The sequence below is a fragment of the Anas acuta genome, chromosome 22 (genome assembly GCF_963932015.1).
Source record: "Anas acuta chromosome 22, bAnaAcu1.1, whole genome shotgun sequence".
In the NCBI taxonomy this organism is placed as follows: Eukaryota; Metazoa; Chordata; class Aves; order Anseriformes; family Anatidae; genus Anas; species Anas acuta.
This window is the reverse complement of record NC_089000.1, coordinates 6,215,108-6,239,051: the sequence shown is the minus strand read 5'-3', so window position 1 is coordinate 6,239,051 and position 23,944 is coordinate 6,215,108. Positions and strand designations below refer to the sequence as shown.

The following is a 23,944-nucleotide window of genomic DNA, read 5'->3' as shown; positions in this document are numbered from 1 at the left end:
TGGTTTGGCTCCTCTACAGGCAGCCTTCACTGACATGCAGCCAGTTTGTCATCCTGAGCAGAGAATTACTGCGATGCCAGCATCAATGCAGAATCCTGCTTTATTTGATGGGACTGAAGTTATCCACTTCTATTCGTCTTTTTAATTTGCTTTTTGACTATTTCAGCTTTCAGTGATGATTTAGTTCTTATACAGGCAAGTGCTAGAGGGAGGTAATGTATTGCATGCATTTTAAAGGGTGGAGAATGAAGTATCAGGCCCCATCAAGGGAGAGTAACCCTTCCACTTTGTTTGTCTTCTTTGGCATGCAATGTCCTCTACTACTGGCTGTGAAAAAACATGTATCTGCTACCACTACCAACGTATTAGAGACTACAGTGAACAGAAGCTAGAATAAGTAATCTTTCTTTGCACCCTACCAGATGATTTTATTCACATATAAACGCTCATTTACGTGAAATTCTGTACCTGTTAACATCAGGCTTCCCCTCTAAGTTTGATTGATTTTTTTCCCCCACTGTGCCAGGCATAACATGAAAAAAAAAAGGGCAATTAAATAGAACAATACCACAATGAGGCACACTGTATTTACACGTAACATGAAAACTCATTAGCTAAAAATTACTATACGTTTCCAAATGTGATTTTTCTCAGATTTCTACTGTTCCCTCATGCGCTTCCAACTGTTTACAGTGTCAGGAGCATAGTACCTTCCTGTCATTTCTCTGGGAGGTGGCTCTTTTACACTGGAGGTTAAAGGGAGGAATCGTTTTTATTTTTCTATCTTGAAAAAGTTTTGGAATAGACATGTTATGTGGCTCCTCTTTGTTTTTTTCAGAGTGAAAGAATTGAAAAAGGCCAAGGAACTTGAAGACACACAGCAGCATCCCGTAGCAATGTGACATTGCTTTTCAGACTGTTTTCATTTTCTGTTTTTAGCAGAGACATGCAACAACAACAACAAAAATACCCACTGCAGTTCTGGAAATACCATCTGCAGGATTTTAACAGTAATGTTTTGGTCATTGCATTTGCACTTTCATGGACAACTTTTAATTTGTTCAGCAAGACATCTTGGAACTCAATCTTCTGTTGGATCATAGGAAAAAAAAAAAAAGAGACACCAGGAAGAATTTGTGAGTTGCTTCATTCTCCAAGACGGAAGAAGCGATTATTTATCCTTTTCATATAGGGCTGTATTGAACAACATGTGGAACTGTACAAATATTATACCAAAAATATTGTTAAGAAAAGGTGGGAATGCACAAGCAACACAAGAATGTTGTTCCTGCACTTGTCAGTCATCTCCAAGAAACTGAAGCTTTGAGAGTCTCAGTGGAGGGGCTTAGATCAGTACATCTTTATTGGGTCCATGCATCCTCATTTCCTTCGCTCTTCTGTCCTTTGTGTTTCTTTTAAATCTCTACAGCACACTTAATGCAACTTTTTAAATCTGCAGGTTTTTAATACATCCCGTGGGAACTTACAGAAGGGGTTGGTATATGAGATAAACGGGTAATGCATGAGAAACAGAGAGAGTAACTTAAGCAAGTTTTAAAAAGTTTCTTTTTCGTATTTTTTTACTAGAACCTGCAAAAACATATCAATTGTCATGTACTTTCTCTCATATTCAGCACTTTATTTTCTAGCCTTACTTTCATGTGCTATTATTTTAAGTTCTTAAAATAATTTGTAAGACGTGTAGCTTTTTATCTTAAGTAACTGTCAAACCTCTTGTCATTTTGCAGAGTCACATACATATGTTGCCTGGACATTTTATACCACCTAAAGATCAGAGTGGTGCTGCATTCTGGCCAGTAAATTTCTTATTTTGGCTATTTCATCAAATCTGGGCAGTTTCTGTATATATAGAAGGTAGAAATGGAAAATGACAAAATATTTGAAAGGGAATATATTGATTAATTACTAAATATTTTATTCATAAAGGGTCAATAACTTGGCAAGATAAAATTATTATTTGTATAGTTTTGTCTGAATGAACGAGAAGAGTGTGGATGTATTGTTTGTACATATTGTATATATTAAAACAGAGATATGTGCATGAACTCAAGAAAAAGAAATGAACAAAAGCAAAGCATTAGTGGCTATGGTCTGTAAAATGAAACAAAAACTTTATTTCACTATAAGAAACTTTATTTTAAATGTTCTTTAGAAGAACATTTTTGCTAAAGCATGACTAAATGGCAAAAAAGAGCTACTGTATTTAGACTTAGGAAAAAAAAGGCAGAGCAACATTACTTTAAAAAAAAAAAAAAAAGAAAGAAAAAAAAAAAGATATGTTTACATTTGATTTTGGCTACCAGGAGTTTGGTTTGGTTGAATTTCATTTATTTATTCCTTCCTTCTTCCTCCTTCCCGCCCCCTTTTTTTTTTTTGCCAATGGTGCCAAGTAATGTGAATGCTAATATTGCTTAAGAAAATTAAGTTACTTTTGCAAAGCAGATAATCATAAGAGTACAAAAAAGCGTATCTAGCTTAACACCATACACTCACTCCAATAAAGAACACTTAGAATGAACATAAAATGAAAAACAAAAAAAAAAAAAGAAATAGTATGAAAGTAGAAAATATGTTTCACATTTTCATATCTCCTGCTGGAAGTCAGAAAATGTAATAAAAATTGCACAAAAAAATCAAAAAAAAAAATTAAAAAAAGATGCAAACTGATCTTGTAGGGGTGTCATGGTATATTGCTATTTCCACATAGTGAGGAGCCAAAGAAATTAATTTTTTTTCATTAAAGTACTAACTTAAAACTGTCAGAAATTCTCAACGATAGGAACAAGGTTCTGATCTTGATTACACAGGAATGTAAGGGAAGTAACTCCTGGTGGATTATGTACATGTGTCTGAGATCAGAAACTGTTCCTTTGTGTTTGGTTTGCTAGTGGCAGTGTAAATTTTCTGAATGGACTGGTGTAAATTTGAGGTTGTTAGTTTTGGAATAGTTGTTCTTGCTCGATCCCGGCCACCAACTGCAATGTTTAAACACAAGGCTTGTTGTGAAGCCTAAAAATATTCACACGTAAGAAACTTTTAAACTGGTGTCTTTAGAAGAAGAGTAAAAAAAAAAAAAAAAAAAAAAAGATTGTGGCAAAAAAAAAAAAAACTGGGGTCAGTGCTCTTGGTGCCTTTTCTATAATTGTACCTGTTTTTAATTACTTCTTTTCACTGCCAGCATTGAATTACAGTAGATGTGCTATAGCTCATTCTCTTGTACATTTCTGAACTGCTGCTTTATGACCTGATTCAATTTAAAAAAAAAAAAAAAAAGTAAAAAAGAATGGTCGGGCTCTCACACTGTGTCTGTGGACAGCCTTATAGACTCAATTTATTGTATGGATTTAGGACTTTAAATGTTAAATTTTCCTCACACACAAAAATGGAAATCAAGAAGAATCTCCTTTGGGATGAACAAGAAATGCTCTGTATTAATACTGGAATAACTCTGACATTCTGAAACAGAAATGTTGCTCCCATTAACCAATGTGACGATACAGAATTGATCTTTTTCCTAACAAGAGTAGTGACCTCAGTGGAAATATTTTAATTCCCTATATTTATAAAAACAACTCAGTAATATACAGAGCTATTTCAAATTACTCTTCCAGATCCATGGGCCTGGTGGTGTATCTACTAACCTAGATTCTGCTTCAGCCAAATGTTTAAGCATGTACTTGCTGTTAGGCATGCAAGCAATTCCATATGGTCAACAGAAATACTTGCATGCTTGAAGGTAAGTACAGCTTCTAAGTGCTTTCTTGTGTCGGGTCATAACCCTTCAGTGTATCACTGGGGAGTTGAAAAGACTCCCAACGAAGTGAAGTGATTTTGCTCACCCTTTTCTTGATTGTGGAACTTGTGTTTTCACAGAAGATAAGTGCAGCTTCCCGGGAAAACTCAAATTCCCAAGTGCCAGGAGCCAAATCTTCTGTCTTCTGATAATGGAATTGCTCCTTTGTGAAACACACTTAACAGCAGTAATACTGTGTGAAAGAAATACAAAATATAACATGAACCCCCTCTCTGGATGCACGCTTATGGCAGTTCCACACAATAGCTGGTGCCCAACGGGGGGTCCCCAAGACTTGCATGTAAAACTAGTATAGATGTCTTCTCTTTTGTAAGTTTTATTTTTGTAACCGTGCATGTAAAGCATCACTGAATCAATGGATCTGTTGAAGAACTCAGCTGCTGGAACCATGCAAAATGTTTTGAATTGCCCTTAAAATATGGAAAATGTTTTCTGAATGCTTTATATTCTTTCTGCTGTAAATTAAAAACAAAGAAAATTTCCCCATACAAAGTGTGTGCCTTTTTTTAAAAGTCTCTTCTGTTCTAGTATTAAAGGGTGACATACTCCTTTAGCCACTGTAAATAACCTTGAAAATGTTTCTTCTTCTAGAATGTGTTTGTAAGCTGCTTGCAAGTAGCACTCTATCTTTTAATCTAGGATGTCCAGGATGAGCTGTTCCATCACCTTTCAGGGATTTGCTTGGCTTCTCGCTCATAGGGATGCACTGATCTTGAGCTTGAAGGAAGCAATGCTTGAATATTAACCAGTTCTCCTGGATACCCACACGCCAGCCTTCTAGAGCCCTAACCCATGGGATTCCTCCAAGTAGGTAGGTCCCTGAAAAGGCCAAAGTCTGCTCCTGAAGTCCAGTATTGCAGTGCTGCTTATTAATTCCCGGGTTCTCCTTTGGTGTTGTGTTAGGTAGACAGAAATTAAACACCCACCCACTGCTCATTCCCCTCCCTCCCCCCTCCTCCCAGAGGAAGCGAATTGTAAGAGCAATAGTGAGGAGAAAAAAAATAAATTAAAAAAGGCACGGAGATAAAAAACAGCATAATAAATGAAGGAAAAAGAAGACAAACATAAAGAAAAATACAGAAAGGATGCAAAGGCGATCACGCATAACCTCCCACCAGCAGACAGAGACCTTGAAAAGGCACACGCACTGCTGAGAAACACAGCAAGGCCTTGACGCTGTGCAGGCGTCAGCCAAAACATCGGTGTGTTATCAGCGCCTCGGCCACGAATGGGAGCTGCGGCACCACACGGACTGCGACGAACGGTAACGGAAACCCAGCCAGGTGCAGGACTGCCAGAACACAGAGAGGCCTCAGGAATGAGCCCAGGGACACTGCGGGGCTCGGGGCGCTCCTGAGGGCATTCCCCAAATGCCCCCCCCAGCGCTGGCCAAGCTCTTGAGGCAGCCCCTCAGCAGCTGCCCCCCCCTCACGGTGCCGCTCTGCCTGCAGCGCCTGAACCCCCCCGGGTGCCTCAGGTGCCTCACACGGCCACCCTGACGTCACCGAGCATGACGTCAGCACCCGGCTTCACGCGGCCACCTTGACGTCACCGAGCATGACGTCAGCACCCGCCCCCCCCCCCCCCGAGGCTCCGCCCCGCCCGTGGCGTCACTTCCCGGACGCCGCTGGAGCCGCGCGCAGTTCCCGTTGGGTCCCGGCCGTCAGGATGTGAGTGAGGGGCGGGGGGCTCCGGGCCGGGCCTCGGGGGCCCTCCGCGGCCCGGGGGAGGTGGGGAGAGGGCCGGGGGTGGCGGAGGCCGGCCCGGGGGGCGGGTGGCAGCGGGTCCGGGCTCAGGGCGCGGCGGCCTTTCCGGCCCGGCCCGGCCCAGGCCGCTGGGTGCGCTTGGGCGGAGGCTGCTGAGAGCGGCCCCGCTTCGGGCCGAGCCCAGGCCTAACCTGGGCAGTGCGCGGGCTGGGCGGGCTGCCAGCCTCCTGCTCGGGTGCGGCATCCTGTCCCGTCCTGTCCCGTCCTGTCCCGTCCTGTCCCTCGGCTCTGCGAGGAGCTGCGTGGAGTGCTGCCAGCCCCAGGGGTCCTCGCGGAAAGCACTGGTTCTGCAGCTGAGGAAATGAGAGGCGGTTTCATGTGACTGGGTTGTTGTGATTGGAGCCTCAGGAAGTAGTTTTGTTTCTGAGTCTGTTTAGTCTTGGAACAGCATTAAAACAGCATGAAAGGCTGGCTGAAGTGGCAAAACCCAAGAGTTGTTTTGTCGTTAGAGCATGGACTGCTTCTGAGCCTTGTCAGAGGCTATCTGGCTGGGTGCTTGTGTATGTTTGTGTCCTTTAAATGTAAATTTGAATCCAATGTCCAAATGTGCAAAGACAGATAACATTCAGATCCAGTACTCTGGATATCAGGTGACATTCAACTGTACATGTATGTCATGGAGAAAAATTGAAAACATGGAAAAGCAACGTGAGTGCAGGTAGTTAAAAGATAAATAAATAAGTCATTAAAGTTGTGAAAATGGTTTGGGAAACCACGAGCAGCTGTTGCATCAATTATGAAGACGTGGAATGTTGTACCAGGTTAAAAAGGTACAACCTGAGGTTATAAGCTTCAAGCTAACCAGAGGTAAACTGTTGTACATGCTGAATGCCTTTTCTTTCTTGTGCTTTTTCTTGCTCAATGTCAACTGCTTCAAAGAAAAGAAGCAGGCCAACCACAAGAAGAGCACATAAACAGAACAACCATTAAGTTTCTGTACTTAATTGTTGTAAGCTATTTTGAAGATTAGTGTTTGTGCTGAGAGGGGGGGAACACCACTGAGCCCAACCTCTTGAATATCTGAACCCCATGAACCACTACTGGAGTTGTCATGTGCTTTATTAGCACACTACTGTTACATTAGCCAGCCACTAGTGTCTTTTAGCACATAAACCAATTAATTTGCAGGAGATTTGGCATGCGGTGTGACTTACACCCATAGTCAGCTGCTAAAGCATCCTTTCTCCAATAGAAAAGGAAACTTTCCTAGGTTTATTTCAAGGATCAAAGTTTCCTGTTCTCAGGAGTGTTGGGTAATTTGTATACTCTATGCATATCAAATTAAAAGCAATCTGTAAAAAGAGAAGCAGAGTACTGATGACTTTCCTTACTGCAGGTCAGCCAGTGTTCCTGGAAGCTCAAATGCGGCTGCTGGCAGTAATCGTCGACTGCAGCAGACTCAACATCAAGTGGATGAGGTAAACGTTTAGTTTGTTATCAGTGTAGTCCTTTTCCTTAGGAAACTGGTAACTAGAACAGATATTTTTGTCAGTCGTTACAGAGTCATTATATAACCTGGTGAAGCTTAGTATCATTCAGCTTTCTTTATTATACTTGTCACTTTAACTCTTGAAAACTTCTTAAATAATAATCCAGTTGGAGTGGGTAAGTGGGTACCAGTGTCCAAATGCTAGTTGTGAACTCAGTGCTTGATGGATTGCCTTAAGCAAAGATAAAGCTTGCTCTCTGTAAAGATTCTCCTTTACAGTAGCAAAGAAGGCTCACCTCCAAATATGACATGTTGAATCTTTGGGGTAAGCCAAAAGCCAGCCTGGCTACCAACAAGATTTTTTTTGATGTATGGTTGACTATTGAATTTAAACGCCTCAGCTCCTTCTGGAGCTAGTTAGGAATTACTTCCCAGGTTCAAGGGAATACCAGCACAACTGGCAGTACTAACACTCAAATGTCCAGCTGCAGGTGAATTCAAGAGTCTTTTCTAAGTCTGTCTTGTTTCAATAACCTAAAAGGCAATAGCTTGTACACCTTAGAGAACATTAAGAGCACCATGTTTTACCTGCAGTTGATAAAGCTGATAACTTCTGATGTAGGTTGTTGACATCATGAGAGTAAATGTGGACAAAGTGTTGGAACGAGATCAGAAGCTGTCAGAGTTGGATGACCGTGCTGATGCACTGCAAGCAGGAGCTTCCCAGTTTGAGACCAGCGCAGCCAAGCTGAAAAGAAAGTATTGGTGGAAGAACTGTAAGGTAATCATGGCTTGTACACTTAAAATATTCCGTATCACAACAGCATCTCAAATGGCAGAAGTAACAGGGACTTCAGCCAGTGTTACTTGTTACAGCATTTAGTTTTAAAACACGGCAGTGGTTAGGTAAAGCAACCAAAAGCTGGATTACCAGCCATGCTGCTTGATACAAGACACTGTCAAAGATGGTAATGGCCACAGGGAACCACTACAATAATCTGAGGTGTTGGGGAGCAGGAGTAAAAAGGCGAAAAATGCATAGGTTGAGTTAATACGCAAGCAAGCACTGGACTGCAGAAAGAGCTCATTCAGTCTCCTATAGTTGTAGCTATTGGTAAAGGTTGGAGTCTTCATTGGTGAGCAACAAGGACAATGGAAAATGTGGTGTAGGATAAGAGGAGAAATGATGTTGAAGCTTGTTATTCCTGCTTTTATGGTCATCTGAAATGGGCTTTGGATGGAGGCATAGTGGAGAAGAAATTGTTGGTGTACTCCAATTTGCCTGTGTTACACAGCTTATCTCTAAGTGATAATGGTGAACTAAAAACTGTTTACTGAAAGTTTTAATTACAATGTTAAATCTACCCCACAAAGCAAAAGTACTTCACAAAGGCTGCTTTCCTGTACCCTAAAGGCCTGTTAATGCTGCTGTACAGCTTATAGTAAGTGTTGTCTGACTTTCTTCACAGATGTGGGCAATTTTGATAGCTGTTGTTGTCTTTATCATCATCATCATTATTGGTAAGTTTCACTGAAATGGGTATTTATTAGAGTTGGAATAAATAGGATTAATTCACTGACTAGTAAAGCTTAAAGAAAGCTGAGATATTGAGATGAAGGCATATATGTAAACTTAAAATATCAATGACCACTTTAACTATTGTTGACTTGCAGGGGGTGGTAAATGACCACTGTAAGAGCTTCAGTAGCTGAATTTCAAACACCTGTGCAGTGTGAAACTGAGAACCCCACTGGCTTATGAATGCCCTTGTTTTTACAGCTGTGTATTGCAGAAGAAATACCATACCCCTCCCTTGACTGTCCCACCTGTCCCAGTTTCTTGCTAGATGAATCCTTTTCAGTGCAGCAGGTCCTGTCATACTAGGCAGGCTTCTTTCAAGCAGAGACTCTGCTACTGCCAGGTGAAATGGTACCAAGGCTGGATCAGAACTGTAAGCTGGGGAGCATACAGCTCAGCCTCTGTTTTGAATTCTAGAGTATGTACTCTATGTGAGAGGACAAAACTCCTGTTTGTGCTGTAATATGGTAACAAACACTGCAGTTTTTGTTTGTTTGTTATGGTAACGAGCACTAGCAACATAGTCCTAGATTAGAAATGTGCACAAGAATATGGGAAAACTAAAAGCAGGAAAACAAACGTGGAAAACTCTTAAATCCCTCTTTACCTATCTCTAGGATCTTAAATTCTTAAAATACAAGACTGTTTTGGTAGAGGGCTGAAGGAGACTGTCCACTGCTCAATTTTTCTTCTTTTTATAGTCTGGACTGCGTTTTCATGAGTTACAGGAAGAAATTCCAGTCCACCGAAGGTGCCTGTCTTCAGCCTCTCTGATTCAAACCTGCTGTGTTTTCAGCCCATCTACTGCTGTTTAAAGCAAACCTATTCTGATTATTGAAATGCTAACTTTACCTGGTTGCCTTAAGACACTCCTAATACAAATACTAACAAGCACAGCCCGCCACTCGCACAGTGCCTTGGGAAACGGGGAGCACGGAGCAGGTGAGGAGGATGCGGTGCTTCTCACAGCTTCCCCGGCCGATGCTGGGAGCGGTTCCAAGCTCCCTGGCCGGGGCCGGCTTTTCTCCTCGATCCTCCTCTCCTGCCTGCCCCCGCACGGTGCCATCTCAGAGGGGCTCGCCCCTGCCCTATCCGAAGTGCCTCCGGCCCCCGCTCTCGCCCGGAGCCGCCCCGGGGGTGGCGGCGGCGGTGGCGCCGCACGTGGCCGCGGGGCTGGCGCGCGCACGGGGGCCGCGTGCGGCGGCACGTGAGGGGCGGGGCTCCGCCCCCGCCGCGCGCCGGCCCCGCCAATAAAGTGGCTCTGGACCCGCTCCCGCCTCCTGTCTCTGTTGGGGGGGGGGGGGAGCGGGGCGGGGCGCGGCGCACGTGGCCGCGGTGTGTGGGAGCGGCGGGGCCGCGTGCGGCGCGCGTTACGTAAGCGCGCGAATCGCGGTGGCGGGCGCGGGAAAAGGCGGAGCGGAGGCGGCGCGGGGCGCGCTCCCAGGCGCCGGCTGACCTCGGGGGGTGGGGGCGCTGCGGGAGGGGGAGAGGGGCTTCGTGCCCGGTGTTTTCGGGTTGAGGGGTTCGCGGGACCTTCTGCCCTGTAGGGAAGGGGTGTGAGGTTGCTGGCGAGCCGGGCTGTGCCGTTCGATGTCCCGGTGCCGGAGCGCTTCGCTGCTCCGGGATGGACGGGAGCGAGCCCCGGGGCAGCCGCTCGCCGGGCGCTGGGAGCGGGCAGGAGGCGGCGAGCAACGCGGCTGGCTCGGGGAAGCCGAGGGGAGAGCACCGGGAAGCTGCGGGGTGCCGCTGCGGTGCACGCGTGGGAGCCAGCTCCGGTAGCAAGCGGAGTGACGGACCCAAATCCAGAAGGGATCGCTGCTGCTGCGAGTCAAGCGGCAGTTCGGCTCGGAGTTTGAGGAGGCAGAGCAAAGTTAACAACAGGTAACTCTTGGCAGCGTGTGCTGACCGTCCTGCTGCTTGAATTAACGTCCTTAAGCAGAGAGCTAACGTTAACCGAGGGTTTGATGTATTTGTGGTTCAGAGCTCTTCCCAGGGCTGAATTATTTCAGTCCTCCAAGGAAGCCTTCGTGCATTGCAAACCCTGATGTTTGTAATAGACTCAGGTGTGGGTTAGGTTGCTGTTGCATGATTCCTCCTAAGCTGTTTGTTAGATACACAGATTGGCAGATCTGGATATATCCACAAACCTTTCGTGGCTTCTAAAGATTGTATTTAGCAGTAGTAAAGCAGAATTAAATAATGCTTTTTGAGAATGCTCAGAAGTTCAATGAGGTGCTTCTGTTGTGTTTTTTCTGTTGTTGTTGTTGTTTTTTTAAGCAATTTGAGAGTCATAATTCATGCAATGTTGAATTTGCATGTAAAATTACTACGTAGTAGTTAAGCTTCTTTAGTGATTTACGTAGTGACAATATGTTTCTAATAAAATGCCAAAAGGACAATAGTTAGTTAAAATAACTGTTTGTATCTCACCTGTAAGATTAGAATCAGTCTACATTTTGAGGGTATTCACTGCTTCTGTTTCAGCCAGTGAAATAAGCAAAAGTAAGAAGTCGGAGATTTTGCTTTTTAATAACCTTGCAGCTGCGGGGTTCTACTGCTCTGTTGTAAGTGTAATGAAGGCTCATAAATCATGTGAAGAGTGAAACTTTTGCATCAGGTGTATTTTGAAGACCTCATGGTCCTGTGAATTGTTTTTAATCAGATGCAGACTTCAAAACTAGAAAGACTTACTTACATAAAGAGTAAGCATTTATTAACGATTTTAATACCAGCAAGATTTAGACAAATCTGTAGTAAATATCAGCTTATTTCTAATTGATAAACATCTTAGCTAGAAGTTTGGTTGCAATGCCTTTGCTATCTGTAATGTGCTGGAATTGAAAAGGAGGAAGGTTAGAGGAGAAAGGGTTAGGTAGCAAAGAAGTCAGCCAGATACAACAGCAAATACAGTGAATGGACATTAGGTCTTCTCCTGACATTTTGTGAATCTGAAGCTAAGCCCATATAGCGGTAATTTAGTGAATAATTTTGTGAGAGGGAAAAAAAAGCTTCTATACCAGAAATCCCCAGCACAGTCTAACCTTGGTTTTACAGCAATCAGCTGGATTGGAGCCAGTCTCATGAAGACCTGATGACGATGATCCAGGAAATGAAAAAGTGTTTGCCTGAAGATAAAAGGAGGTCCAGCAAGCCCAGTACCATCAGTGCTCTCAATTATGCTTTGCAGTGTGTCCAACAAGTCCAAGGTGAGTGTAGAAAAAAATGGAAGTGCAGAAGCCATAAAGCAGCTTGTTTTGAATAGATACATCTGGCAACAGATAACATTAAAAAAAAATGAAAGTATTTTACTTAACCTGCAAAGAATTAACTTTTTGAACCATTGATTTTTAATCATGGCATGTTATCTTTTCTATTGAAGTGCCCACTTACTGCTTCTCTTTTATTCAGGGTGCAGCCACAAATTGGTGTGTACTAATAACTTGCCATGTGTGTTGAAAAAACAGCGTTCTTGTCCCACCTCAAAACCTTACTGGATAGTCTGTTTTCCAACAAAACTACGTAGCTAAATTTATTCTTTTGCCATCACATTCTGTCTCTTCTGCTTTCTTGTGCTTCTCTTCTATAACATAAATAGGTCACTCCAATAGTATAATCACTATGGCTTTTTCCTTTGTCATTGAACAGACCTTCCTCATCTCAGCTTGGGCTTCACCTAAAAAGATGACAAAAATATGAGTGCTGTAAGAAATACTTTCAAACTGTCCCCTTACTGACATCCTTGTGTTTGTTTTGCTTTTCCTATTTTTTTTTCAATTAGCAAACAAAGAGTTTTTCCAGGCCTTGAACGATAGAAGAGTGTTTCAGACGGATGTGACGACATACAGCATAGAAGAGTTGGTGACAGTTGCATCAGAACACACTCCAAAAAACAGTGTAAGGAATTCAGTAACACTCAAGAGTTCATCATTTGCTATTTCACTTTCCATTTTGTCTCCATGTACGTTTTTCAAACAGAATGTGTAAAAACGAAAAGCACATAGGTTTTATTCAAACAGATCTTTGTGTTAGTAATGGTAGGTCAGTGCTATTGCTTATCAAAGCTGATTTAGCATACCCAACAGAAGCAAGTGAAAAAGTACCTATATTTTCTTTTTTCTTGTTTCCTAGACACAACCATGATCTCATTTAACAACGTTTGTTTTCCAGGATACCTTTGTGGCTGTGTTTTCCCTGCTTTCTGGGCGCATAGTGCATATTTCCAAGCAGGCAGCATCTATTCTAAACTGTAAGAAGAAAGTGTTGGACTCTTCCCGGTTTGTGGAGCTGCTTGCCCCCCAGGATGTGAGTGTGTTCTACACACATACTGATCAGTCCCACCTGCCGCTTTGGAACATGGAAAATCAAACGGGTATGACTTGATGCTTTATCTGTCTTTCTGTCTTCACAGAATTTGGATAGAATAGTTGTTTGCTTTAAATGCTTATGCTACCAATACATATAGGCAAGTCCAGAGTTGCCACTACAGAAGAATGTGAGACATCAGAGGGTCCCTTCGTGCTAACATGCTAGGGATTCCTGAACTTTGCAAGCCAGTCATATTCGTGTCCCTCAGAGCAGTGGCACCCCTGTGGAGCTATTGCCATTTTCTTGCTGTGAATTATTGCTGAATTTCCCTCTCCCCGTACATCTTGGTTGTATATGGTTTTTAGTACGTGGTTCCCAAATTTTAGTCTTTGCTTTCCATGGTAATGAACCAGAAAAAGCTTTTTAGATCATGTATATTTCCTCTGAATTTAGCTCCAGGTCAGCAGTTTCTCCAAGTGAGTGGGCTGGACAAGAGAGAAAAATATATAAAGTAGCAACAGACAGTTGAACAGCTAAATCAATAGCTATTATAGAGCAGGTTGTGAGACTTTAGTCTTGCTCCTAAAGTCTGGAGAATGCAGAGTTCAAATAGTTCTGGTAGGTGTGACCTTTTTTAGGATATGAACTGATACTTTCAATGTATGTTCTTCTTCTTAGACTCTCTGTTTGAATATGCCCAGGTGAAATCCTTTTTCTGCAGGCTCAGGCAAGTACACTGTTACAGTTTTATGTTTATGAAGGCTGGGCCAAGGGAACAATATTGGACACAGCAATTTTCTTGTTATGACTGACCATTGAGAGCTTGTGGAACTCCGTACAAAAATGACTTAGTGTTTAATATCAATACCCAACAGGATTTTTTGAATATCTTTTTCATAGTGATGGTTAGGAGAACGTGTAATACTTATTCTGTCTTCCAGTAGATCACTGATACATTCACGTTTCAAAAACCTGAGCTCTAAAATCACCCTTCAAGTCTCTTGAGTTCAGCAGGGCAGATCTCAATTTTACTTTGGGGAACTGTTTGTAGGATGCATAAACATTTTGCAATATATTTTTTTCATGTTTTCATATAACGTTTCCTTCTTTTATGTAACAGAACCTTTCAACTCTGTGGGCTTCCTGAGTAAAAATGATTGGTTCTCAGGTGGGCTGAGAATTAGAAGGTGGCCTTTAACTGTTAGGGTGATGGCATTCAGGAACGGTCTTTCAGTGCGTGTACTGGAGGCAATGTACATACTGGATTTGAGGGGAGCAACTGTACTGCTGAATTGCTGGCCTGTGATTGCATGGGATTGTGCCTAGGACCTCAGGAGATTTCTTCCTGATGATATGGTCCTGTGTGCTCTGCATAATATCCTTGTGCAGGGTTTTCAGCATTGGCGTAAAGCATCTGAGCCTTGATATCAATGTGTAAATCCCTTTTACTTTTTCTCAGGGGTGGTAAAAATCAAGAACAAGAAAAGCATTGTTACCCATTCCGAATCACCCCGTACTTGGTCCACGTGTGTACTTCTGTCCACATAGATGCAGAATCCTGCTGCTTAGCTTTGGCTGAGAAAATTCATTCTGGATATGAAGGCAAGTCAGGAGAGTTCTGTGGAAAATAAGCCAATAGGAAAATACAGTACATGAAAGTCAGCTTCATTTGATTAGAATTTGTTCTTGGGTAGTGTGGCCATTTTAACTTTGAGCATATAAGTGTGCGCACGTATGCATGTGTATCCAAAACATATGCACCTTTGATAGGTCCTGAAAGATTTGACCTCTTCTCACTACATTTATATTTTGGAGAAGTCTGTATCACCTAAAAGTTTGTTACATCTCTTTGAGTTACTGATCAGAAAGCCGTGAACAGTTAAAAAGTTCAGGAGCCTATAATGCTCTGTTATGAGCAAAAGTTAGATTTTCTGTCTTAATGCATATTTTCTGTTTCAGTAAATACTTCTTTTTCAATTAGCTCCTCGAATTCCTATGGAGAAAAGAATCTTCACCACCACTCACACTCCAGGATGTGTTTTTCTTGAGATAGATGATAGGTGAGATTTGAATCTTAAGAATGGTGAGGTACGTATGGAGAGGTAGCAAAAAGTCCTCTCGGAATGCAGCTGGAAACCCAGGTAAATTATTTGAACTGTGAAGTTGGCAGTAGTTAATGAAACAAATTAGTTTTGTGTTAATTTTCAGTAATTATTTGTGTTAGTTTTCTCATTGAAAAACATCTAAAACTCCAAGAACATAATCTCCTTTAACTAAAAATCTAAAATAGAACAGAACTGCAGTTAGTTTTCAGGGACCTGTGGTAATGCAAGTAGTGGAAAACCCACATCATGCAAAGCTCTGAAGAATTACAATGCAAAGATGCAGTTGCACTGAGCTGGCTTAAATGGATTTGGCCAGACAAAAGTTGTGTCCTGCAAACACCTGAGTGTTCTTACAACCCACTTCACAGCATCCCTGTCAGATTTCGTGCTAGCATTTTGCCTGTTACCTCTTTCTTCACGATCACCCTCCCACCCCTTTTTTTTTCCTCCATATATGGAAGCACAAAACTGCTTGTGACTTAAATCTCCAGGAACAAAAATGTTTGTCATTGGTAATTACGTGTTTACATTGCACTGGAAGATTATCAGATGGTTTGGAAAATGTTCTGTAGCTTTAGTTCAAGCTGTTGCGGATCATGCACGGGGACTTTACTCACAAGCAGCGGTTTAGGGATGTAAATACTCAAGACTAAATTGTAATCAATGATAACATGTTTCGGTTTCAGAGCAGTGCCTTTGTTGGGTTACTTACCTCAAGATTTAATTGGAACATCCATGCTGATGTATTTGCATCCAGAAGATCGTCCTTTGATGATCGCTGTTCACCGTAAAAGTAAGTACAGTTTGCTTAAAAGGTATTTTTGTTCTTTTTGACGTTCTTTCATTCACGTGTTTTTTATTGTGTGACTGGTTTCTAGTCTGGACAAAAATAAAGAAATTAAAGCAACCAATTTGATGTTAAAGTAAATTCAAAACTAGACTTCCAGACTTCTCCAGTCCTGCATGTTTGTGCTTTCATTGCTGTGTCACAATGTAAACTAAACCTTGTTTCTTGGTTGTTTTTGCTCAGTCTTGAAGTTTGCTGGCCAGTCCCCTTTCGAACACTTACCCATTAGATTTTGTACTCAAAATGGGGATTACGTCATACTGGATACCAGCTGGTCCAGCTTTGTGAATCCATGGAGCAGAAAAGTGGTGTTCATCATTGGCCGACACAAAGTCCGAACGTAAGTCAGTTGTAGAACTGAACTGAACTAGAGCTGATGTTGCTGATGTTTGGGGATGGCCTTTTGACTTCTCAGTGATCTTTTCTTCAAGGCTTTCTAGAATGTGAATTTGTTTTATGAGTGATGGAGGCAGAGGGGTAGATGCTTGTCAACCTTAACTCATGTTATTGTGCTGGTGTTCTGTCTTCTCCAAATCCTGGGGCTTTATGTGAAGCACTGCTTTCATATCACAGCCTCACTACCCTGGCTTAGCTGTTGGTGGAACAGATGACATCCTTTTGTGTTGGTTCAGGGAAAAAGTCAAAATGAAATACAGATACTTTAAAAAATATATATATATTTTCTAACTCTGCTTACAGCTACCTTTTCTTCATGAAATTAGAATTAATAGTGAAATTTTGTTGGCTCTCTAGAAGCCCTCTGAATGAAGATGTCTTTGCTGCAAGAAATAAAGAAGCAAGCAGTGTTGAGAAAGAGATAAGAGAATTGCAAGGACAGATTTACAAGCTGCTTCTGCAGGTAAAGATGATGAAAATTTCAAAACACTGGTTGGCCTTTTAAATGAGAGAGGCTAAAGAAATTGAAGTTTGTTTAGCAAATTTCTTTGGGGGTGATCTTGTAAAGCATCTGAAAGGAAAGTTGTAATTGGAGACAGGCTTGTGTGCCAGGTTTAAACATCTAGCTCTGGGTGGCCCACCTGATTAGAAAAATATTTTGACCTGTTTGCCAAGTCTTTGTGTTGAAAGATAAATCTGCATCCTGAAACAGCTTTGAGGATGGTAGAGAAATCTTTCCCAAGCAAGTGGTGGAACCCAAAACAACACTGACTTCTCATTTATTCTTGTTGTTGTTTACTTTGAGTTACGTGTTGCAAATTATGTTGTTCCCTTCTCTTTAATCTCTAAGAGAATGATTCTTTTTTTCCCCTCTCCACTAATACAGCCAGTTCATAGCAGCATTTCCAGTGGTTATGATAGCCTTGGTAGCAGTGGCTCTTATGAACACTATATCAGCATATCGTCTTCGAGTGACTCCAATGGGAACTGTGCAGACGAAACACAAGAACCAGTAAGTATTTAAATGTGTCAGTGGACTCCATCTTAGTGGTCTCCTATAGCCTCTTTTTATTCATTTTATTCTGACTTCACATTTTTTACTTATCTCAAGATAACCTTGCAACAAGTATGTGCAGATGTCAACCGAATAAAAAATCTGGGGCAGCAGCTGTATATTGCATCATGGAGCAAGCCACAGAATGGAAATGAACAGGCTATGAGTTCAGAAATGCTAGGAGGTGAGTTAATGTAATTATGATCTCTAAGTTAACATAAACTCCTGTAGACCTGGAGCCATAACGTTGGCTGTCTGGTGTTACACTGAAGCACTTAAGTTAGCATCTTAACATGGCTTAGATCTGGAAAGTAGTCATTTCTGTGTGTGTGTGGTTGTATGTTTTGTTTGCTTTTGTTAACTCAGCAGATAGAATGACTGCTCCCTGGGATGTGGAAGAATGTACTTGTCTCTCCAAGTTAATACTTTTTTATTTTAACGCTTTCTAGTGAAAATGTACACTTGTTTGTTGCAAATATAAGTCTAATGTGGAAGCTTCCCTTAGTTACTGATTGTGGACTCTCAAACAAGCCACAGACCAGAGGCTGGAAAATGCTCTGCTCCACTTCCCTTTGAGATAACAGTTTGCTCATTGTGTGCTCAATATTGCACTATTGCAGGTTATTTCCAGTTAACGCCTAGCACAAATACATGGAGAAGAATGGGTGCTTCACCAAAGATGATAGGAATCTGTACAAAAACATTTTGGATTGTGATTTTTTTTTATGAGTTACATTTATATACTGTTCTGACCAGTGTATCTAAGTTACAAAAAACTAGAAATTACTGTTAAATAACAGATCAGATCCTGTGATGTGTAAATTCAGAGAAGAATATTAATTGAAGTTTTGTTTACAATTGACAGTCTTTGAAATATTTAGCTCTTTTGTATTTTTTAGTTTTATTCAGTTCCAATCAGTTTCTTAAATACTATTTTCTTTCTGTGTGCTTTTCTTTGTGATCACTAGATTATTCTTAGTGGATGTTTAAGGTTTTGGGGGGCTTCCCTTTTTTCTTTCTTCATCCTCCCCTGCTTCAAAATGTAAGAGTTAAGGTGAAAATGCAGAATAACTTGGTAATGAGAGCTGTGCTGTGATAGACTGTATGTTCCTGTATGTGTGTCATTGGGAGTAGTGGTTAAATACCTTTGAGAGTAGTCTTTGAGAATTTCTTCTTTTCTAGGGAAGAGGCACAGTGCTTCCTGTTTTCTCCAGAGAGTGAGAAGTGATAGCACAGAAGAACCAGGCAATATACTTTATGATGATTCAAAGAGGACTCCACTTGTTCCTTCCTATCAGCAGATTAATTGTGTTGATAGTATCATCAGGTAATAAACAACGAAGCAATTACAGTGATCCAGGTTTAAGATTAATTCATGGAAGTTAACAATGGGAGCAGTTTGCATTGGTGTAGACTGTCAGGGTTTTGACTTAAAATTCCATTTTGGAATGTTTCTGCATTAAATATGTTAATGGTATCCTTATCACATTTCTCAAGAAAAATGGAATGTGTCTGAAAAACTCCTATGGTAATTAAAATTTTAATTTTATTCTTCAGTCAACTATTGTATATACATATATATGAACTATATTACCAACTATTAGACATTTTAATGATTGAAACATCCTTGATAATATAATGCTTGGCTGAAAGTATTTATTTTCTGCGGTCGCATAAAGGGAAACATGAGTGAGAAAATCAAGTCAGTGTGCACGTTTTTTCACTTGCTTTATCAAGAACACGAATTTTTGATCACTGCAGTAAAGCGCATACGCTCATGGTTACCTCAGTTTTGTGCTTAGCTTTAATGCTTTCCCACGAAAGCAAAGGAGCACCGCAGTTTTGCTTATGAACAAGTGTCATTGTTTCTATTAAATCTGAGAGATGTACGTTTTTGACCTTTAGAGGTTGATGTTCACTTTTTGTTTTCAAAAGATGAATATATCAATAATTGTGCTTAAGCAGGAATATTCAAAAAAAAAAAAAAAAAAGCATGTTTGAGGAAAAATTTCAATTGTTTCCAACTAACAGATAGGTAAGTCTCCAAAGAGAAACAGAAAATTAATTTTTATTTAAAATACTCTTTGGAAGGCAAGTGTATGTTCAGAGCTTCCTGCAGTGAATTTCAAATGCTAGTTAACAGTACCTGCACCTGTAGTTTGAATTGTTCAATTGTTTCTCTCAGCAAACTGGATAAAAAAAATTGAGTGGGGAGAGTTTCCTGTAATACACTTGTATTTCAGATATCTAGAGAGCTGCAGTATTCCGGTATTGAAAAGGAAATGTAAATCTTCTACAAATACATCATCGTCATCTTCAGATGACGACAAGAAAACCCAGCAAACTCAGCAGGAATTCAAGGCATTGGAAGGTAATGCAAGGGATACTGACAATCATCGTGGAAATGCAATGATCTATTTTTGATATGCTGCTCTTGTATGTTTCAAGGTTTCTTTCTGTTTTTTTAATTGTTGTCACACAAACGGCACAAATATTTTGGTTACAGGTAGTAAATAATTTGTTTCATTTGTCCAAATCATACAATTAAGAGTAAGCAACAGTAATAAGTCTTTGAACTTAGAATGCATCATAAGAAGTACTGTTCGCTGTTGCTAAATAAACCTTCTCTTGCTCTTTATTTTTATTCCATATTTATGTATTAAACATTTAACATTTATGGTACATTTATGTATTGATCATATGTTTAACAAAGTGCGTGTTCGCACTTGTGTATGAATGTTATATTTATTTATATATAAGACTCTCTTGTTTAACAGTGTGCATAATGAGTGGTTCCTTCTGATCCAATCATATTTGATGATTTCAGAGCAATTGTAGTGCTTGGACAGAAATTCTGGGTAGAAATGTTGTCATTTACCAGTAGATACTGCTGTCTTTTCATCAGTTAATTCCCAAACTCCAGTATCTGCTGATGGGGAAGAGATGCTGAAAAAGCAGACAACTGCAGGCATTGTGGGAGCTCCTCTGGCAGACCTGACCCTGTCCAAGTCTCCAAGTGTGGTATCTGCCACTAGCCAGTGCAGTTACAGCAGCACTATAGTGCACGTCCCACACCCTCAATCAGGTACTATTCGCTCTTGGAAAGCATTGACTTGACTCTAATTATTATTTTTTTTTAATTTAACAATGTCTTTAGACTGAGGTATGCAGTGGGAAATCTTTGTTCAAGTCAAGTACGTTCTCATGAATGTATGATCTCTGAAATACAATGAAAGTACTTTTAGGGACACTGTGAAGAAAACTTGAGCCTGGAAATGTTTACGATGTTTTTATAAAACCTTTTAATACAATACAATTTGATATAAACTTTCAGAAAGTTTGCACTGTTTCCTTTCCCCTTTAGCTTCATTGCGCACAGCAATATGCTGTTGTTCAGCAACTGTGAATGAAAGCAAAAATGACTAATGGGCCAATATTACTTAATCTTAATTCAGAAAGAAACATAAAAATGAGAACAATTGCAGTTAAATACTAAGAAAGTATGAAGAAAGAAACGCCTCTGTAACTTCAAAGTAATTTAAAATAATTTGCTCAGTTCGTGTTAGTATAATTGTGTGTATAATTGAGTGTAAAGGGTCCCATGTTCCATCCCGCACCTCTGCAGTCTCTATTTGCTTGGTAGCTCAGACATGTTTATTTTTTGTGTAATGCTCTGGGGTATCGTGGGAGACCAGAAGGTCAGAGCAAAGAATGAATGATTTATTTTCTTCCTTCTTCAAAGAAGTGACTACAATGGAGGATGCTGCTGTTGGAAATGAACAAATGGAACTGCCTCCTGTGAATGAGCTCATTATGGTGCCTGAGGAGTTAAAGCCTGTTGGGCTAACAAAAGAGACCTTGTCAGCCCACACTCAAAAGGAGGAGCAGAACTACGTGGACAAGTTCCACCAGAGGATCTTGCTCTCTCCATTTAGGACTTACCTTCAACAGGGTAGCAGAAGTAACAATGGACATTCCTGTGGTCAAGGTAGGCAGCACCTTTAAGAAATAAAGATGTACTAGACTTACTTTAAAGACCAGCTTAGCAATGGGCTCGTGTTCTCCTTTGTGTGATTTAGTGAGAACCTTACTACGGTTGCAAACAGAATACTTTGTTCAAATTGCCAAGACCTGACAATGGTATTGCCCATACAGAAGTTCTGCTCCATCTTGAATGTTGCTTTCTTAAACTTTTCACAAAGCACCTAACTACTGCAATAAATACTGCAAATCCCAAGTAGTTTATTGCCTTCTGCTGAAGAACTGTAGAGGATCTGATTGGATTAATATAAGAAAATTGATTATATGAAGGCAAATATTGTTGATATTTGGTATGAACAAGTCCACCACTGTAGTATATGGAAGAATTATCCAGAAGAAAATCATCTCTTTGAATAAGCCACACTTTAGTTATCTGGATGTTTCTCCGTACTTTTCTTTTCATTGTCTATTTTTCTTCTCCTTAGGAGATTCCCCTTCATTGGAGAGGAGTACAGCTAGCTGCAAAAAAGGCAAACATGGAAAATTCAAGTGCCAGAAACCTCAGAGACAGTCCTTAGATAGCCACTCTCATAGTAAAAATAGAAATACATGTAGTCTTCCACGTGAGAAGAGAACAATTCAGAAACAGTCATTTTTTCCCTCAGAAGTATCCTGTCAGAGCTCCTCCACTATGAATGTATTTCCTCCTGTGGGATTTCCTGTCTATTCAGATCCACGATCTAGTTTTCCAGCCTCTCTTGTAGGAGAGGAGTTTGCCCTTCACTCATTAAAACCTGAGCCAACGTCATTGTCACAGCTAAGCTGTGAAGCACCATCGTTCCCAGCACTTTATCCCCCAAACTTAGGCACGTTTATGGCTGTATTTTTTCATAGTTACCCCATGTATTCTCAGCTGCCTCAATATGCCTTTCTTCCTAGCCCTCAGTACATTTATCCCCCTTCTTCATATCCATGTGCAACACTACCTCTAGCTCCCCCTCCTGCTTCATCAGCAGTAGCCCCAAACTCTGCGAATCAGCCCTTTCCAGCCTCTTCTGCCACATCGACTGAGGAACAGCAAGAGGGCCGGCATGACTGGGCCCTACAGCTGAGTAGCTCGCGAGGCAGCTCCCCACTTCAACTGGATTTGCTTCAAGAAGAGCTGCCAAAACCTGTGGAGCCTTCCATCAATACTGATGTTAAAGCACAAGCAGAAGCTAAATGTGTAAGTAACATAGATCTCTAGTGTTGAAGAGAAACTCGGACTTTCATGGTGTTCAGTCACCAAAACCAGCAATGATCTATGTTTCAGGGTCAACAGATTACGTTTTTTTGGCCACTGTTGTGGTCTGTAGACTGCAGAACATAAATAGCATAGGAGGTGGAGAAAGCTTTTTATATTTGAGCTCCTAGGAATTTGTAACACTACAGTCCAGGCACTAAGAAAATGACATAAATGTGAGATGTGGTGTAGACTCCCACAAACTGCTCTTGCTCGGTACTTTGGCAGCATTTTTCTTTATTAAATTGTTGTCAGGAAGTTGGGGCGGGTATTTATGCATGTGGAACTTGGTTAGGACTACACCATTCACGTCTTTTTTTCACCCAGTCTCACAGTCTCTGTGGAGAACCAAAACAAAGGGAAGATACTTTTCTAATTACTCCGTCTGTCTCCCAGGGATGCAGCTAATGAAAGAACAGGGATCCCGTGTGGGTTGGTTTCCATGCATGGGTATAGAAAAGGCCTCTCCAACTTCGGCTGTAAACTCAGAGGCAGGAAGCCGAGCTCTGCAGGCAAGGAAAAAAACGTTGGCTCCTGAACCCAGATTGGGCTGAAAAGGCTGGATCAGCTGAAACTGCAGGATAGGGTCCTGGAGTTGGTGTACCTGCAGCTGCTGAAGCAGCAAGCTTAATGTAGTAAATAGGGGAAGACCCTTTCATTTTCCTTGTAGTGCACTGTTGCTTTGTGTGCGTGGCTGCTTCACGCCATCTAACTGAATGTGAAAGGGACTGACGCTATTGTCAGCAGAAGATCTTGAGTTAATATGAAAGTACAGTGTCTTGACAGAAAACCAGTAGGGAAGGATTTACAGCAGACACCAGTAAAATAGAGACTCCAGACCCATGTTGTTTTCACCCACTGTTATCCTGAGATCCAGATACCCAGTCATTTTCAGAGCTAGAAACTCTAGCTATGGAGCTGACCTGAGAACTTAGTAACCATGTTACAAATTCAGTGAATGCACTTTTCCTTTCTCAAGATAAAGGGTGATTTCCATGGCTGTGTTCTGTTTTTTTTGTTTCCAGGACAATGATCCAGAAGGTGGTGGTAACAGCGCTAGCAGCCATTGTGCTTCTAGTGAATTTACTGACCACCAACTACATCAGGACTCCCAGTCGGGCACAGGTTCAGCACTATCAGGCAGTGGATCAGCTTTATTTAGTTCTTTAGTTCTGCTGGCTCGGGAGGGGCGCCCTAACGCTACATTTTTGGCATGCCCTGGGCACCAACATGGAGGACCGGCCAAAGACTACAGCTCCCGGCATGCTGCGGGGCACAAATCTTTGCCTCCGCTACTGCGCATGCTCCAACCCGGTCCTGCTGCGGTACCTGTTTTCCTACGCTAGGTGGGAGCAGAGCGACGTG

The 23,944-nt window shown here is 41.3% G+C and overlaps 3 protein-coding genes across 16 annotated transcripts in view; all 3 read left to right on the top strand.

The window, feature by feature from the left end:
* Positions 1–3,305, top strand: part of CAMTA1 (calmodulin binding transcription activator 1) — a 323,903-nt gene extending 320,598 nt beyond the window's left edge. For all 14 annotated transcript variants that reach the window (XM_068658408.1, XM_068658402.1, XM_068658398.1 and 11 more), the window contains one exon: positions 839–3,305. In XM_068658408.1, the coding sequence (XP_068514509.1) occupies positions 839–902 (64 nt within the window). In that variant the 3' untranslated portion in view covers positions 903–3,305. The remainder of the gene's footprint in view (positions 1–838) is intronic.
* A 2,057-nt stretch (positions 3,306–5,362) lies between these two features.
* VAMP3 (vesicle associated membrane protein 3) lies at positions 5,363–9,880 on the top strand. Its single transcript, XM_068658448.1, has 5 exons — positions 5,363–5,505; positions 6,938–7,019; positions 7,653–7,811; positions 8,500–8,551; positions 9,311–9,880. The coding sequence occupies exons 1-5, from the start codon at positions 5,393–5,395 to the stop codon at positions 9,328–9,330; spliced, it is 426 nt and encodes a 141-aa protein (XP_068514549.1). The 5' UTR covers positions 5,363–5,392; the 3' UTR covers positions 9,331–9,880.
* A 157-nt stretch (positions 9,881–10,037) lies between these two features.
* Positions 10,038–23,579, top strand: PER3 (period circadian regulator 3). The gene is made up of 17 exons (XM_068658419.1): positions 10,038–10,490; positions 11,664–11,815; positions 12,388–12,503; positions 12,777–12,978; positions 13,593–13,641; positions 14,374–14,516; positions 14,896–14,974; positions 15,706–15,812; positions 16,050–16,206; positions 16,620–16,725; positions 17,149–17,274; positions 17,374–17,500; positions 18,499–18,643; positions 19,560–19,687; positions 20,222–20,401; positions 21,059–21,304; positions 21,783–23,579. Exons 1-17 carry the CDS (start codon positions 10,234–10,236, stop codon positions 22,541–22,543), a joined length of 3,081 nt encoding a protein of 1,026 aa, XP_068514520.1. The 5' UTR covers positions 10,038–10,233; the 3' UTR covers positions 22,544–23,579.
* The last annotated feature ends 365 nt before the right edge of the window (positions 23,580–23,944 follow it).

Bases quoted from the DNA above. Each gene is read 5' to 3' on its own strand.
- VAMP3 (XM_068658448.1), top strand. From the start codon at position 5,393: ATGACGTCAGCACCCGCCCCCCCCCCCCCCGAGGCTCCGCCCCGCCCG. The intron at 5,506-6,937 runs GTGAGTGAGGGG...TCCTTACTGCAG, and splicing joins TGGGTCCCGGCCGTCAGGAT to GTCAGCCAGTGTTCCTGGAA. The intron at 8,552-9,310 runs GTAAGTTTCACT...TTCTTTTTATAG, and splicing joins TATCATCATCATCATTATTG to TCTGGACTGCGTTTTCATGA.
- PER3 (XM_068658419.1), top strand. From the start codon at position 10,234: ATGGACGGGAGCGAGCCCCGGGGCAGCCGCTCGCCGGGCGCTGGGAGC. The intron at 14,975-15,705 runs GTGAGATTTGAA...TTTCGGTTTCAG, and splicing joins TTTCTTGAGATAGATGATAG to AGCAGTGCCTTTGTTGGGTT. The intron at 17,501-18,498 runs GTGAGTTAATGT...CTTCTTTTCTAG, and splicing joins GAGTTCAGAAATGCTAGGAG to GGAAGAGGCACAGTGCTTCC.